Below are 13,653 nucleotides of genomic sequence, written 5' to 3'. Positions count from 1 at the left end.
TTGCAAGGCTGTTGCAAGGCTGTTGCAGAGGAAGGGAAGGAGGTGAACGAACAGTAGATAGACACGATACCGCCCTGATGAACCGTCGACGTGACATGCCCCGACGGGAACTCGCCGATGCCCACAGTGCGGACGTAGTCGGGAGCGGCATTCACTCCCCCCATAACACCTTGATCGAATCCTTCAAAGAGGATTGCGACGAGCGAGAACGCCTGGATGGCGAAGGTGAGACGAGAAGCCGTTGGGAAGAGGCGTTTCCACAAGGGAGTCGAGGTTGACATGGTGTAGCGGCCTGCAGCGTTGGCTAGGGGTTTCGTGGCGTTGTGAGAGTACTATTCGACGACTCTGGCGAAGGTAGGGAGGGCAAGCTGGCTTGGCGACTTTGCCGAGGAGAAAGCGAGTCTGAGTGCAGTGTCGACAAAAGCGTCAGCTCCTCGACTTCGCGAGGGAAGCGAGTTCATCTTTGAGCAGCAAAGCGAGGACATACCTTGTGCTAGTACAGGCGGCGTGCGAGTCGTGCGCGAGAGCGACGATGAAGCGAGGGGAAGCAGAGATGAGGAGGAGAGCGAGACGAGGAGGCCCGCACGGAAGCTGGGGACTTCTCTGCTTCGACTGATGATCTAGAAGAGCATTTTAGCAGCGTAGTTGAGCCGTGCAGCCGCTTCCCCGTGACGAGGCAGAGCAGTGGAGGAGCGGAAGAGAGCTCGCGAGGAAGGCTCGTGGGGCGACATTGCCACTTCGGGTCGCCGCTATGAGGCGGGCGTAATCTCAGCTTGGGGAATAGCTGTTGAATCCGCTCTAATCGCTAGCCGTGTTTTCCCGTCGGAGGGGAGCGGACCACCGCGACTCCGCTTTCTTCTCCGCCCGCTGCTCTCCTGCTCTTCTGCAATCTCCTCGTCGACAACGCAGTGCCCCACAACGATGGTGAACGCTTCGACGAATGTCAACGGCGCGAATGGCAACGCCAACGGCCATGCGAACGGGGATGCGAACGGCTCGAACGGCGTCAATGGCGCTTCTCACGGCGCGCCGCTCGACTTTACTGTCCTTGGGCTGAACTCGGGAACAAGTATGGTACGTGGTGGGCGCTAAAACGTTGCTGAGCTGGGGAATGAGCGATGCTGACGGTTGCTCTTCCCCCAGGACGGCATCGACTGCGCCCTTTGCCGCTTCCGCCAGGACTCGCCGGAAGCGCCCATGCACTTTGAGCTGTTGAAGGTGCGAGAGACGTTTCCAGCCACGTAGAATGCAGCTGATCCTCCGGCGGCTGACAGTACGGCGAAGTCCCGCTTCCCCAAGGCATCAAGAAGCGGGTCATGAAGATGATCCTCCATAACCGCACAACGCCCGAGGAGCTCTCCGAGGTCAACGTGCAACTTGGCGAGACGTTTGCCGACGCCGTCGAGTCCTTCATTTCAAGCAACGGCATCGACCGCTCGACTATCGACGCCCTCGCCTCCCACGGCCAGACAATCTGGCTCCTCTCTATGCCGGAGGAGGGCCAGGTCAAGTCGGCGCTGACGATGGCAGAAGGGTCTTTCCTGGCCTCGCGCACCGGGATCACCTCGATCACCGACTTCCGCATCTCTGACCAAGCCGCTGGCCGGCAGGGAGCGCCCTTAATCGCCTTCTTCGACGCCCTCCTCCTGCACCACCCCACCAAACTTCGCGCGTGCCAGAACATCGGAGGAATCGCGAACGTTTGCTTCATCCCGCCCGACCACCAAGGCGGTGTGGACGCCTGCTTCGACTTTGACACCGGCCCCGGCAATGTCTTCATCGACGCAGCTGTGCGCTACTTCACCAATGGCGAGCAAGAGTACGACAGGGACGGCGCGATGGGTAAGCGGGGCAAGGTGAACCAGGCAATGGTCGACCGTTTCCTCCAGCACAAGTACTTCGGCCTCGAGCCTCCCAAGACTACGGGTCGCGAAGTATTCCGTGACACGATTGCACACGACCTGATCAAGGAGGGCGAGTCGCTCGGCATGTCGGCGGACGACATCGTCGCGACTGTCACCCGCATCCCCGCTCAAGCCATCGTCGACCACTACCGTCGCTATGCCCCCTCTCAGGACATCGACGAAATCTTCATGTGCGTTTGCGTTGCTGGACTTGGGGTTGTAGGACGCCGTTTGCGCGCGGAGGAACGATTTTGGCTGACCTTCCCAGCACCACTCGACAGGTGCGGCGGCGGCGCAAAGAACCCGAATATCGTCGCTTTCATCCAGGAGAGCTACCCGAACAGTGCGCTCGCTCCACGCCAACATCTACCAGCGCTCCGCCTCTGACCTCTCCCTCTTGCAGCCAAGATCATGATGCTCGATGAGGCTGGCGTCCCCGGTGATGCAAAGGAGGCTTGCACGTTTGCATGGCAGGGAATGGAGGCTGTGAGTGGTCAGATTCAGTCACCCCGCTGCACAAATGCTGATATTTCCTTCGTCCAGCTCGTCGGCCGATCCATTCCTGTTCCTACCCGCGTCGAGACCCGGCGACCGTTCGTCCTTGGGAAGGTGCGTTTCGGCGGTCCACGCGTCGAGTTGAGCCACCGTTGCTGACACTCTTGACTGCGCAGGTCTCCCCTGGTGAGAACTACCGGTCGGTCCTGCGGAAGGGCATGGCCTTTGGCGGCGACAGCGACCAACTGCCGTGGGTGCATGAGATGGTTAACTACGTGGACGGCAAGGTCTTCAACAACAAGTGGTAGAGGGGTCCGCGACTCTCACTCTTTCGCATCTTCTTCCGGTTTCGTTTGTTCTGCATCCACTCATCTCGTTCTACTCTTCCCGATGTTCCTGTATTGCACAGTCTACCATCCATTGCGTGCAAGTGGCTGCGTCGCGCAGAGTGAGCGAGCTGCGATTTCTGCTCGGTCGTTGCGAGCCTCTGACGCCCTCCCACAGCCCTGTCGCGCCCCCTCCACCTCTGCTTGAGCGTCACCACATCCTCGTCGTCAGCCTGACGGACGCCGAAGCCTGCTCAGCGGTGTTGCCCAGGAGAACGAGATGGCGGTGATGAGAACCGAGGATCCGGGAGCAGGCCGTCTGGCGGCAGGACGGCGCCCTCAGACACTTCAAATACCTTCTCAGGGAGCACACAGGCCGACGGCAGCCCAACAAGCCCGGCGATGAGCGGTGGAAGGTCGAGGAGCGAGGGAGAGAGGCGATGGTCGCTTGGGCTCCGCCACTTCACCTGCTTGGTTTTCTTCCGACTATGACTGCTGTTCCCGCTGAGCTTCTGACTGCACTCGAGCCGCCCAGGCCGTCTCAGACCGTCTACCGCGAGGGTGCGTTCTCGCGCTCCTTCTCCCCACCTCATCAATCCGGGACTCGGAAGCTGACGCTCGCCTGGCCTCCCTGCAGAGTGCACGCAATGCTTCGACTCGCACGACTCGGATGCCGGCGTCGACGTTTGCCTGCACTGCTTCAACGGCGGCTGCCCGCCCGCCATCAACGGCGTCGAAAGTGCGAACGGACACGGGCGCCTGCATTTCGAGCGGACGGGGCACAGGGTGGTCGTGAACATCCAGAGGAGGCGCAAGCCGGCGAGCGAGCTGCGGAGGAACAAGCGGGTGCGTTTCAGACACTCCCCATCTCTCGCCCGACAAGCCAGTCTTGCATGGGACAGCCCAGGACAAGCTTGGGATGACTCCGTGCTGACGCAGAGAGCGACGCAGGACTCGAATGAGCCGCCTGTCAAGAAGCTCGCGATCAGGGAGGAGCCGTCCGAGGAAGAGAAGTACGACTTTCACACCCAGGTCCGCATGTATACGGGCGGCGAGGGCGACAGGGCGATGGCGCAGTACGTTGTGGTGGACCAGGTGGACGACAAGGTGAGTAGCGGGTTGTCATCTGTCTCTGCTTCGCCTTTCCACTAATACTCGCTGGCGCTTTCTTTCGCTCGAACAGTTGAGCAGCCTCATTGCTGCCGTTTTGAGCGCCATGTCGTCGGCTCAACGGAGCGAGGTCAAGGCGTGGGAGGAGGAGATTGTGCCCTGCCAGCACACGCGCGAGCTCATCCAGCCAGAGCCGAAGAAGCTCGAGCCTGCGGGTGAGTGATTCGCGAGACCGGCCTTCAACGCCATGTGCTTACTCTCTTAATCCTGCAGGCCTCGCCTCCTGCGCCCATGCCGACTGCGGTCTCACCTCGAATCTGTGGCTTTGCCTCACCTGCGGCGCGCTCGGTTGCGGCAGGCAGCAGTATGGCGGCGGTGGCGGCAACGGGCATGCGCTGAAGCATACGAGTGACACTGGTCATCCCGTCGCGGTCAAGCTTGGGACTATTGAGCCGGATGGCTCAGCCGGTGCGACAAATCTTCCTCTCTCGCGCCGCCGCAAGCTGATTTTTCTCCCGCAGACGTCTACTGCTACGCTTGCGACGATGCTCGAATCGACCCAAATCTCGCGAAGCATCTCGCAAACTTCGGCATCGAGGTCGCTGAGCAGAAGAAGACGGAGAAAAGCATGACTGAGCTGGCAAGTTGAGGGAATCCTCCCACAGACCGACTCAAGCTGACCCGCTACCTGCGACACAGCAAGTCGAGCAGAATCTCACTTTCGACTTTGCGATGACCGGCGCGGATGGTAAGGAACTTGAGCCGCTGTTCGGACCGGGTCTGACGGGCATGAAGAACCTCGGCAACAGGTGCGTGGTCTTTCGAGCCGAGCTGGAGGAGTAACGCTGACTCGTGCGTCCACAGTTGCTACATGGCGTCCTCGCTGCAATCCGTCTTCTCGCTCCCGGTCTTCCAGGACCGCTACCTCACCTCGTTCGTCATCCACCCTCAGACCTGCACCAACCCTTCCCCCGCGACCTGCTTCGAGTGCCAGATGAGCAAGATCGCGGATGGACTGCTCTCCGGTCGCTACGCCGTTCCACACGTCCCCGACCCGTCCGACGCTCTCGCAGGCAGCGACACCTCCGCACCTGTCGACTCAGACAAACCTCGCGTTTACTTCCAGGAAGGCATTCGACCTGCGATGTTCAAGGCGCTTGTCGGCAAAGACCACGCCGAGTTCTCGACGATGCGGCAGCAGGACGCCGGCGAGTTCCTCCAGCACCTCCTCGAGTACATCCGGCGCGCTTCCAAGTCGCTCGGCGTTGAGGAGCCAACCGGCATCTTTGGCTTTGCGGTCGAGGAGCGCCTCGAGTGCTCGCAGTGTCACGGCGTGCGGTACAAGACGCAGAACGAGGAGCTGCTTTCGCTGCCTGTCCCGGTCAAGAAGCGCGAGGCGATGGACGTCGAGGCAACCCCCGGCGCGGCGTCTGCAGGAGGCGAGGCCCGGACGACGTACGAGCAGGACAAGGACCGCAAGGTCGAGTACGAGCCCGTCCAGCTCACCGACTGCCTCTTCAACTTGACGAGTCCGACCGAGACCGAGTACAAGTGTCCGGCGTGCGACGCCAAGGTTACGGCGGTCAAGTGAGTTGCGCTACTCCTCCTTGCTTGAGTGAATCGCTCATCGGCTCCCCTCGCCAGGTCCATGCGCTTCTCCACCTTCCCCGACGTCCTCCTCGTCAACGCTGCCCGCTTCCAGCTCGACGGTTGGGTTCCTCGAAAGGTCGACGTTCCCGTCATCGTGCCGTTTACCGACCTCGACATGAGCCCGTTCGTCGGCAAAGGCTTGCAGCAGGGCGAACGCGAGCTTCCGGCGGACAAGGAGGGTGCGCGCGAGCGTTCTTTGCATGCGTAGTGTTCTTAGCTGACCAGTTCCGTTGCTGCAGACGCACCCGCGGAGCCGCAGTTCGACGCCGAGGCGATGAACCAGCTCATCGGCATGGGCTTCCCCGAGATCCGCGCCAAGCGTGCTCTCCTCGCGACGGGCCACAACGGCGCCGAGGTCGCGATGAACTGGCTGTTTGAGCACATGGAGGATCCAGGTGCGTTGCGAGTCCGTCCTCGCTCGCGCTTCGAGCCTGACCTTGTCGTCTACTCGCTCAGACATCGACGACCCTCTTCCCGCCGCCGCTTCCTCCTCCGCTACCTCTTCCGCCGCCGACCCCTCTCCCGAATCGATCTCAACCGTCTGCGAGATGGGTTTCACGCCCGCCCAAGCGCGCAAAGCCCTCCGCGAGACGGGCGGCAGCATCGAGCGCGCGGTCGAGTGGCTCTTCTCGCACCCTGACGACGACGGGTCCGAGTCTGTTCCTGCCGCACCGACCGCGGCTGCCGGAGGAGCAGGGGAGAAGAAAGTGCCTGGCTCGAAGGACCTCCCGGCCAAATACCGCCTCAAAGCGTTCATCTCGCACAAAGGACCCTCGGTCCATTCGGGCCACTACGTCGCGCATGTCTGGACTGGCCAAGCCGACGCGAATGGCGGGGGAAAGGGCGGCTGGGTGTTGTTCAATGATGAGAAGGTCGTGAGGGCGGACGAGGGCGAGCAGGCGGCTGAGAGGCTGAGCCCGTTCGCGTACGTGTACGTGTTTGAGCGGGTCAGGGAGTAGACGCTTGCAACGTTGGCTTGAATTCGAACGGATCTAGTGGCGAGGCGTCTAATACCCAAGGACAGCCTTCCTCAACCCCTTCGCTCCCATCCTCAAATCCCGCTCCGCAGCACTCGTCAACCCCCACCGCTTCCTCTCACCCGACAGCCCTCCCTTCTCCTCCTTCGCTCCGTCCTCCTGCACGTCCCCCGTCTCACTCAACCAAACATCATGCATATCGAACTGCTTGGGATGACCCCACGTCACCGTCTTTCTCGACTCTGGTGCGCCGTCTTGATCGTCCGGGTTCATGGGAGAGGTCATTGAGGGGTCTGGGCGGAACGTGAGTGGGCGAGGGAGAGTCGAGGAGAAGTGTTTGGCAGCGAGGCGGGCTTGTAGTTGCGCGAGGGGGAAGGGAATGACCTGCGTTCACGCATACTCTCAATCAGCTCGACAGGTGAGGAGAGGGAAGGAAGCGTCCAACGTACGAGGTACGGCAACCCCAAGAACGCCAGCGTCGGATCAGGCAAGTAGAAGGTCATCCTCTCATCGAGGTTGTGCACCCTCAAGCCGCCTTTTGCGCTTGGTGGACCGTGCAGGGCGGGCGAGGAAGGGAGTGGAGGGGCGTAAGTTAGGGGGTGGGAGGAGAAGGGCGCGTCGGAGGGGGAGAGGAAGGGCAAGGAGAAGAAGTAGCCTGTCGCGAAGATGCTGCGCCACGACGTCCGTTAGCGAGAGAAAGCGAGGCGAGGCGCGGCAGGACGCACATCGTGTCGACGTCCTCGACGACCGACCCATCCTCAAACTCTATTCTCCGACCCTCCACCCGTCGAATCGGCGGCTTCGTCCTAACCTCCTTCGAGTACTCCGGCGCATCCGGCGCGTCCCAGGGGATACCGAGCTGCGGAGGCGAGCGGGCTGATTGGTAGATCTTCGGAAGGGGGCCCGAGGGGGAGGATTGGCGCCGGGTGTGGATGGACGAGGCGAGTTCGCGGGTGATGTCGTACCCTGAGGCGGAGTTGCCAACGACGAGGACGGTCTGTGGAGGCGGCGAAAGCGGGGAGCGTACTCGTCAGCGAGAAGTCGCAGAACGGGAAACGCAAAGACCGTCTCGCCGCGTCCTCACCTTCTGCTCGAACTGCTTCGCATCGCGGTACCACTTCGCATGCAGTAGTTCGCCTTCCCACGACTTCAGCCCCTCCGTCCAAGGGATATACGGCCGCGCATAGTGCCCGTTCGCAACGAAGACGCAATCGAACGTCTCCGTCTCGAGCGGGGCGTCCTGCTCCAGTGTCGAGCGGTACGAAGCGAGCCAGCGTCTTCGTGGAATGTGGGGAGGGAGCGAGTCGGAGGGGAGGGTATGGCGGAGAGAGACGAGGCGGGTGTTGAAGCGGATGAGGGGGAGGAAGGGGCGGGCAAAGTCCTCGAGGTAGGACTGGACTTGTTCGTGGGTGCAGAAGAGACCCTGTGCAAGGTATTCCCGCTGTGTCAGTCGGAAAGGAGACCAGGGAAAGCGAGAAGAAGGGGACGAACGACTGTCGGAGGGAAGGGGCGGTCACGAAACTGCATGAGCGAGGTCGGTACGTTTGTTCGCAGACTCGAGTACATCGGTGTCGGGGGAGGGGCGCCTCGTTCGTCGCTCTCGCTGCGGAGAGGAGGAGGGAGTAACCCTCGTTCAGCGGGAACTTCGGGAGGAGGAGCAGGAACGCTGTCACGCACCCGGGGCTCGCCACGGTCGCCCAACCCTCGTCGTCGAAGTGCACGTCGCATCTGCCCGGGTCGTCCTCGTAGCGCCATGCCCCTCCGACGCCTTGCCTCGCCTCGAGACAGACGACTTCGAATCCCGCCTCTGTCGCCTGCTCGCACGCCGCGAGTCCGGATGACCCCGCTCCGACGACCAAGCACCTGAGCGTGTGCTGCACCATGCCCCTGTGCAGTCCAGCGAGCAGTAGTCGGTTGTAATGTCCAGAGTTGTAATCAGTTTGTAATCGAACAAGTGGAGCCGGGTCGTGTCCCGATCTCCGTCTCGCCTTGGCACCTCGCTCAACTTGCACTCGCTGTCACCGCTCTCGCTCGCACAGCACACTGACAACCTCGCACTCGGCTCACACACTCGCACAGACTCGGATACAGCCCACCCGAACTCGAACGAGCGCAGCAGCCTCTCTCCCAGTCCAGCTCGCCGCGAATCTCCTAGCGCGCCCTCGCTCGCACCCACAACCGCATCGTCAGACTCGCCCGACCCACAGATAAGTCATGGATGAACCAGGTAAGCAGCCGTACCCACTCTACCCGCTCAGCACGCGCTGACGCCGTTCACCTCGCACCCTCCCGCACCTCGCTTGCCCCTCCCGCTCGTGACCATCGCACCTTGCTCACAGGCTTCCACGCTCGCCGCCGCGCCGAGCGCGAGCAGCGCAAAGCAGCCATCGACGGCAAGCTCGGACTGCACGGGATCAAAACGACCGCCCCTTTGGCCGACCAAGCAGAATTGCGCTCGAAAGTCGGCGTGCCAGACGACGCCAAGGACAGTGTTGCCGGCACGTACAAGGAGGAATACAGGCCTGTGCAGACGGTCGTTGACCACGAGGACGTGCCCGGACCGAAGCCGGCGCAGGGCACCGTCCCGAATGTCGAGCCGCTCAAGCATCGCCCGGGCACGAGCGACAGGCGCATGAGCCCGCATCTCGTCACCATGTGCGTTCAGTGCATTCGCATCTTGCTGGAGTTGCGCGATTAACCTTCGTCTGCCTCGTCGCAGGACCAACGTGATGCTCCGCTACGACACCTGCGTGAACAACGTCTGGCACGGCTTTGCGATGATCGTGACCTCCGACAGCGGTTCGGACTACTCTACCCCTCCCACCCTGACGCTCGAATGGGACGCCACAGGCGGTGCACTCGAGTCTCGTCTCTCGAACTTGCAGATCCACGAAATGCCGAAGAAGCACGAGGAAGAAGGAGTTGGACGCCGAACGATTACGGGACATAAGATCCAGACGTATTACTCGATGGCGGGCGGGCAGAGTTTCTGGAGGTTCAAGATTGAGGTGCCGATGGGCGAGCGCGAGGAGGAGATCTACTATTCCCTCAACGTGCGTCCGGACTTCTTCCCGCTTTACTAGTCTTGTATGCTGATGAACCGTCTTTGCGACGCAGAACGGACCGGAGAACTCGTTCTGGGTACCAGCAGCCGACCAAGAGTTCCGAGTAATGTACCATTCCTGGTGAGTCCTCGCTTCTCGCCTTTCAGCACAAGGGTGCTGGTACGTGCTCCTCGCTGATCGACGATTACCGCGTCTCGCAGCAACGGCTTCTCGTCCGGTGTCGACACCGCCGCGTTCAACGGTCCCGATCCGCTCTGGCGCGACGTCCTGCGCAAGCACGAGCAGAAGCCCATCGTGCGTCCCGTTCCCTTCCTTTCAGCCAAGCTTTCTTGACGACTAGCGCTCTCACAGCACGTCATGGTCGGCGGCGGCGACCAACTCTACTGCGACCCCTTGACAAAAGAACCGGAGATCGCTCCCTGGATCGCCGAAACGGACGTTGCGACAAAGATTGCGGCGCCTGTGACGGACGAGATGAAGTTTGCGCTGGACAGGTTCTTCTTCAACTGGTGCGTTATGCGAGGACCGACTCGTTTCGCGGTTTCTTCGAGCGAAGAATGGAAGCTGATCGTCACGGTCGTCGTCTTGTCGTAGGTACTGCTCTTGGTTCCGCGACGGCGCGTTCGGTATCGCCAACGGCAAGATCCCGATGCTGAACATGCTGTACGTGACCCCCTCGACTCGCTTCTTTGGCCATCTCAGCTAACGTTGCCTCCCGCTTCTCTCGCAGCGACGACCACGACATGATGTGCGTCTGTGCTATCATCCGAGAACACCGTAGCGGTCGAGCTGACTTTCGCTTCGCGACCCGTAGCGACGGCTTCGGCTCGTACCCGGACAACTTGCAGCGGTCACCTGTCTTCAGCACGATCGGCGCGACGGGCTACAAGTGGTTCCTGCTGTTCCAGAGTGCGTCACACGGCGAACTTTTCGCCGCTCAACTGCTCACCGTCTCTGCGCTGCAGTGTTCATCGTCGACGAAGTGGACGGCACCGCCGCCGACTCGGCCGTCGGCATCCCCTCCGTCTCGACCCACCCCTCCAAATCGCTCATCATCGGCGGGGAAGGCGCCTTCATCCCCTACCCGAATCACTCGTTCCTCTCGTACCTCGGTCCGAGGCAGTACATCCTCATGATCGACTGGCGGAGCGAGAGAAGGTTCGATCAGTTGGCGAGTCAGACGACGTATGACAGGTGTGAGAGGGCGGTCAAGGCTTTGCCGGCGGGTGTTGAGCACCTCGTTGTCCTTCTCGGTGCGTTCCACCGTCCTCGTCTTCTCGTTTCTCCGCTGACCCGACAGATGCATGCAGGCGTACCTATCGCCTATCCTCGCATGGTCGCGCTCGAGAACATCCTCGAGAGCAAGTTCAACCCGATGACGCTGCTCGCGCGAGCCAAGTTGATGCCTTCGGCCGTCAACAAGTTCAACGCGTTCGTCCTCCCTTTTCCTCCCTCCCCTTCCCCACTGACGCATGCTTCGGATCGCAGCGAAGCCGAGCTCAAGGACGATCTCGCAGACCACCCCTGCGCAGGCGACCACAAAGCCGAGCGGAACGCGCTGATCGAGCGGTTCCAGCGCTGGGCGGTCGGGAAGCACGTCCGCATCTCGTTCATGAGTGGGGATGTGCACTGCAGCGCGAATAGCAAGGTGCGTCGGGCGCTTATCGCCTCCAAAGAAGGAGAAGGCGGCTTGCTGACTCAGTCCGCGCAGTTCTACTCGAAGAAAAAGCTCGAGCCGGCGCAGGACCCGAAGTACATGTGTCAAATCATCTCGTCTGCGATCGTCAACACGCCTCCGCCCCCGCCTGTCATCTGGCTCGTCTCGAAGCTCGGAGGGAAGAAGCACAAGGTGAGTTCCCGCTCTCCTTCCCGTCGAGTCGAGCGAGTTGAGTAGGGAACTGATGACTTGGTGCGATGCAGACGCTGCACAAGATTGACACGGAGGAAGAGCTGATCCCTCTCTTCACCGAAGACGTGCGTCTGCTTCCGCCCTACTCGCTCGCCCTCATGTGCTCGCTCACACGACCTTGCCACGCAGACCGACGGCTCGAAGCCGAAAAGCAACACTGTCATGGGCCGCCGCAACTACTGTATGGGCGACTACGACCCGGCGACGGGCGACATGGTCTTCTCGCTCTGCATCGAGAAGAGTCAAGGCAGCGGCACCACCAAGGAGTACGTTCGCGCTTCCTCTCATCTTCGTCTTTCCTCATCTTCGCTTTGCGAGCTCAGCTGATGATTGCTCGCGAGCAGATACGTCGTCCGCACTCCCGCACCGCGCTGGTGATCCCTCGCTCTCTGCGTGCTGTCCATCCCGAATTCCCCTCCGTCTTGCGGCTACCCCTACTGCCTAGATTCCACACTTTAGTTGCGCGCCTAGTCTTGACCTGTATCCAGTGACCTTTCTCTTGTCCATTCTGCTCGCTCAGGCAGTTTTGGCCGGTCTTCCCCGGGCAAGAGCAAGGCAAAGGGCCTTTGCGCGGTCTGACGAGTGTCGATGGCGTGCTGCCAGGGCGCGTACGAAGTCGGGAACCTGCAAGTCGCTTCTGAGCCAACAACCGTGAGGTCCAAGAGGACAAGGAGGGGCAAGTGGGCGTTCTCGCTGCTACCACCACCTCGCTCGCTCAGAAGTCGCTTGTGCTGTGCTGCACCGCTGCTCGATTCCAATCTAAGCATCTCTGCGTCGCATCAAGCACTCCCGCCTCGCCTCCATCCTCCGTCGCCTCCTCATCTCCCCTCATCAGTCAGCTCCGAACCGGCACACGCACGCCCTCTAGAAGCCCCGCGAAGCGTCACAAGTCACCTTCAAGCTCCTCCACTGCCTCCCCGCTCCCGTCATGCCTCCCAAAGCCGACTTGAACAAGGCCGGGCACGAGTCGAGTGACTTCCCCTCGCTCTGCAACGTCTGCCTCGGTCCAAACCCGTGCGTGCATCTCATTCCAGTCTTTGTGGGTATGCGAGCTGACTGGTCGGCGCGCCACAGCTACATCCGCATGTCGAAGCAGCCTCTCGGTGCCGAGTGCAAGGTCTGCACCCGGCCATTCACGGTGCGTTCCTCTGCGGCCGCTGCTGTGGGATGTATGAGCTGACACGTCTCGATGCAGGTCTTCCGATGGCTGCCAGGACAGGGCATGCGGTACAAGAAGACGGAGATCTGCCAGGTCTGCGCAAAGGCCAAGAACGTCTGCCAGACCTGCCTGCTCGACTTGCAGTTTGGTCTGCCGACGCAGGTCAGGGACACGGTGTTGGGCGTACAGTCAAAGGCGCCGACGAGCAATATCAACCGGGAGTACTATGCTCAAAACCGTGAGTCTGCTCCAGTTCGCTCCATTGTGCTTGTGCTGACGCGTTGGTCTCACAGTCGAGAAGGCGCAGGAGGAAGGCGGCGCATCGGGCGCGTTCCAGTTCGGCAAGGCGGACAGCGCAGGACGCGACTTGCTGAAGCGATTGGCGCGCAACGACCCGACGTACAAGCGGAATCGTCCCCACCTCTGCTCGTTCTACGCCAAGGGCGCGTGCAACCGCGGCGATGCGTGTCCGTACAGGCACGAGCTGCCGGTCGAGAACGCGCTGAGCCATCAGAACATCAAGGATCGATGTGAGACTGTATTTCGGCCCTTTCGAGCGTTCAAGTTGCTGATCCACTCTCTCGCTCAGACCACGGCAACAACGATCCTGTCGCGCGAAAGATCCTGGCGAAGCACGCTGGCGAGGCAGGACTTGCGCCTCCCGCGGACACCGACATCGTGAGTACGGCCTCGCTTCCTTCGAGCGACTTCTGCTAACACCGCCTTCCTGCAGACCTCCCTCTTCCTCACCTCCCTCCCCGCGACAGCAACTGAAGACGCAATCCGGCATTGGTTCACCGCGACCGCCGGCCTGCCCGACAACAAGCTCAAGTCGATCGTGCTCGTCTCGGCGTCCAAGTCGGCTTTCGTCAACTTCCGCGATCGCGACGCCGCCGAGATGGCAGCAGAGAAGTGCAGCGTCGGCGTCAAGGTCGATGGACACCCGGTCAAGGTGCAGTGGGGCAGGAGTCGGCCGAAGAAGACGGGAGGAGGCGGTCCTTCGAAGCCGGCGGGCGAGGTCTCTCAGCGCGAGATCGAGGCGACTGGGAAGTAGGCGT

At 61.5% G+C, this 13,653-nt stretch overlaps 6 protein-coding genes across 6 annotated transcripts in view; 4 read left to right on the top strand and 2 right to left on the bottom strand.

Moving 5' to 3' along the window:
- Window positions 1-281, bottom strand: part of RHTO_02982 (MFS sugar transporter) — a gene marked incomplete at both ends in the record, with an annotated part of 2,195 nt that extends 1,914 nt beyond the window's left edge. The window contains one exon of the mRNA XM_016416654.1: window positions 53-281. Coding sequence (XP_016276373.1) covers window positions 53-281 — 229 coding nt within the window. The remainder of the gene's footprint in view (window positions 1-52) is intronic.
- Window positions 282-921: 640 nt separating this feature from the next.
- Window positions 922-2,707, top strand: RHTO_02981 (anhydro-N-acetylmuramic acid kinase; the record flags this gene model as incomplete). Its single annotated transcript, XM_016416653.1, has 7 exons — window positions 922-1,074; window positions 1,144-1,218; window positions 1,275-2,095; window positions 2,186-2,247; window positions 2,308-2,390; window positions 2,448-2,513; window positions 2,576-2,707. The coding sequence occupies 7 exons, from the start codon at window positions 922-924 to the stop codon at window positions 2,705-2,707; spliced, it is 1,392 nt and encodes a 463-aa protein (XP_016276372.1).
- Window positions 2,708-3,213: 506 nt separating this feature from the next.
- RHTO_02980 (ubiquitin carboxyl-terminal hydrolase 5/13) lies at window positions 3,214-6,444 on the top strand (the record flags this gene model as incomplete). Its single annotated transcript, XM_016416652.1, has 11 exons — window positions 3,214-3,286; window positions 3,363-3,571; window positions 3,677-3,832; window positions 3,909-4,050; window positions 4,109-4,303; window positions 4,357-4,475; window positions 4,535-4,644; window positions 4,700-5,422; window positions 5,480-5,664; window positions 5,725-5,880; window positions 5,942-6,444. 11 exons carry the CDS (start codon window positions 3,214-3,216, stop codon window positions 6,442-6,444), a joined length of 2,571 nt encoding a protein of 856 aa, XP_016276371.1.
- A 48-nt stretch (window positions 6,445-6,492) lies between these two features.
- Window positions 6,493-8,345, bottom strand: RHTO_02979 (dimethylaniline monooxygenase (N-oxide forming); the record flags this gene model as incomplete). Its single annotated transcript, XM_016416651.1, has 6 exons — window positions 6,493-6,846; window positions 6,912-7,131; window positions 7,188-7,459; window positions 7,547-7,885; window positions 7,954-8,065; window positions 8,140-8,345. The coding sequence occupies 6 exons, from the start codon at window positions 8,343-8,345 to the stop codon at window positions 6,493-6,495; spliced, it is 1,503 nt and encodes a 500-aa protein (XP_016276370.1).
- Window positions 8,346-8,676: 331 nt separating this feature from the next.
- On the top strand, window positions 8,677-11,814 carry RHTO_02978 (plasma membrane protein; the record flags this gene model as incomplete). The annotated part of the gene is made up of 16 exons (XM_016416650.1): window positions 8,677-8,689; window positions 8,802-9,117; window positions 9,182-9,515; window positions 9,580-9,647; window positions 9,728-9,821; window positions 9,879-10,036; window positions 10,122-10,190; window positions 10,258-10,275; window positions 10,342-10,436; window positions 10,493-10,780; window positions 10,838-10,958; window positions 11,016-11,175; window positions 11,239-11,376; window positions 11,448-11,501; window positions 11,566-11,702; window positions 11,781-11,814. 16 exons carry the CDS (start codon window positions 8,677-8,679, stop codon window positions 11,812-11,814), a joined length of 2,097 nt encoding a protein of 698 aa, XP_016276369.1.
- A 550-nt stretch (window positions 11,815-12,364) lies between these two features.
- RHTO_02977 (pre-mRNA-splicing factor RBM22/SLT11) lies at window positions 12,365-13,649 on the top strand (the record flags this gene model as incomplete). Its single annotated transcript, XM_016416649.1, has 6 exons — window positions 12,365-12,450; window positions 12,511-12,574; window positions 12,632-12,833; window positions 12,889-13,125; window positions 13,185-13,273; window positions 13,329-13,649. 6 exons carry the CDS (start codon window positions 12,365-12,367, stop codon window positions 13,647-13,649), a joined length of 999 nt encoding a protein of 332 aa, XP_016276368.1.
- Window positions 13,650-13,653: the final 4 nt, after the last annotated feature.

Source organism: Rhodotorula toruloides, assembly GCF_000320785.1.
Source record: "Rhodotorula toruloides NP11 unplaced genomic scaffold Scaffold2, whole genome shotgun sequence".
Lineage (NCBI taxonomy): Eukaryota > Fungi > Basidiomycota > Microbotryomycetes > Sporidiobolales > Sporidiobolaceae > Rhodotorula > Rhodotorula toruloides.
This window is presented reverse-complemented; position numbering and strand designations above follow the sequence as displayed.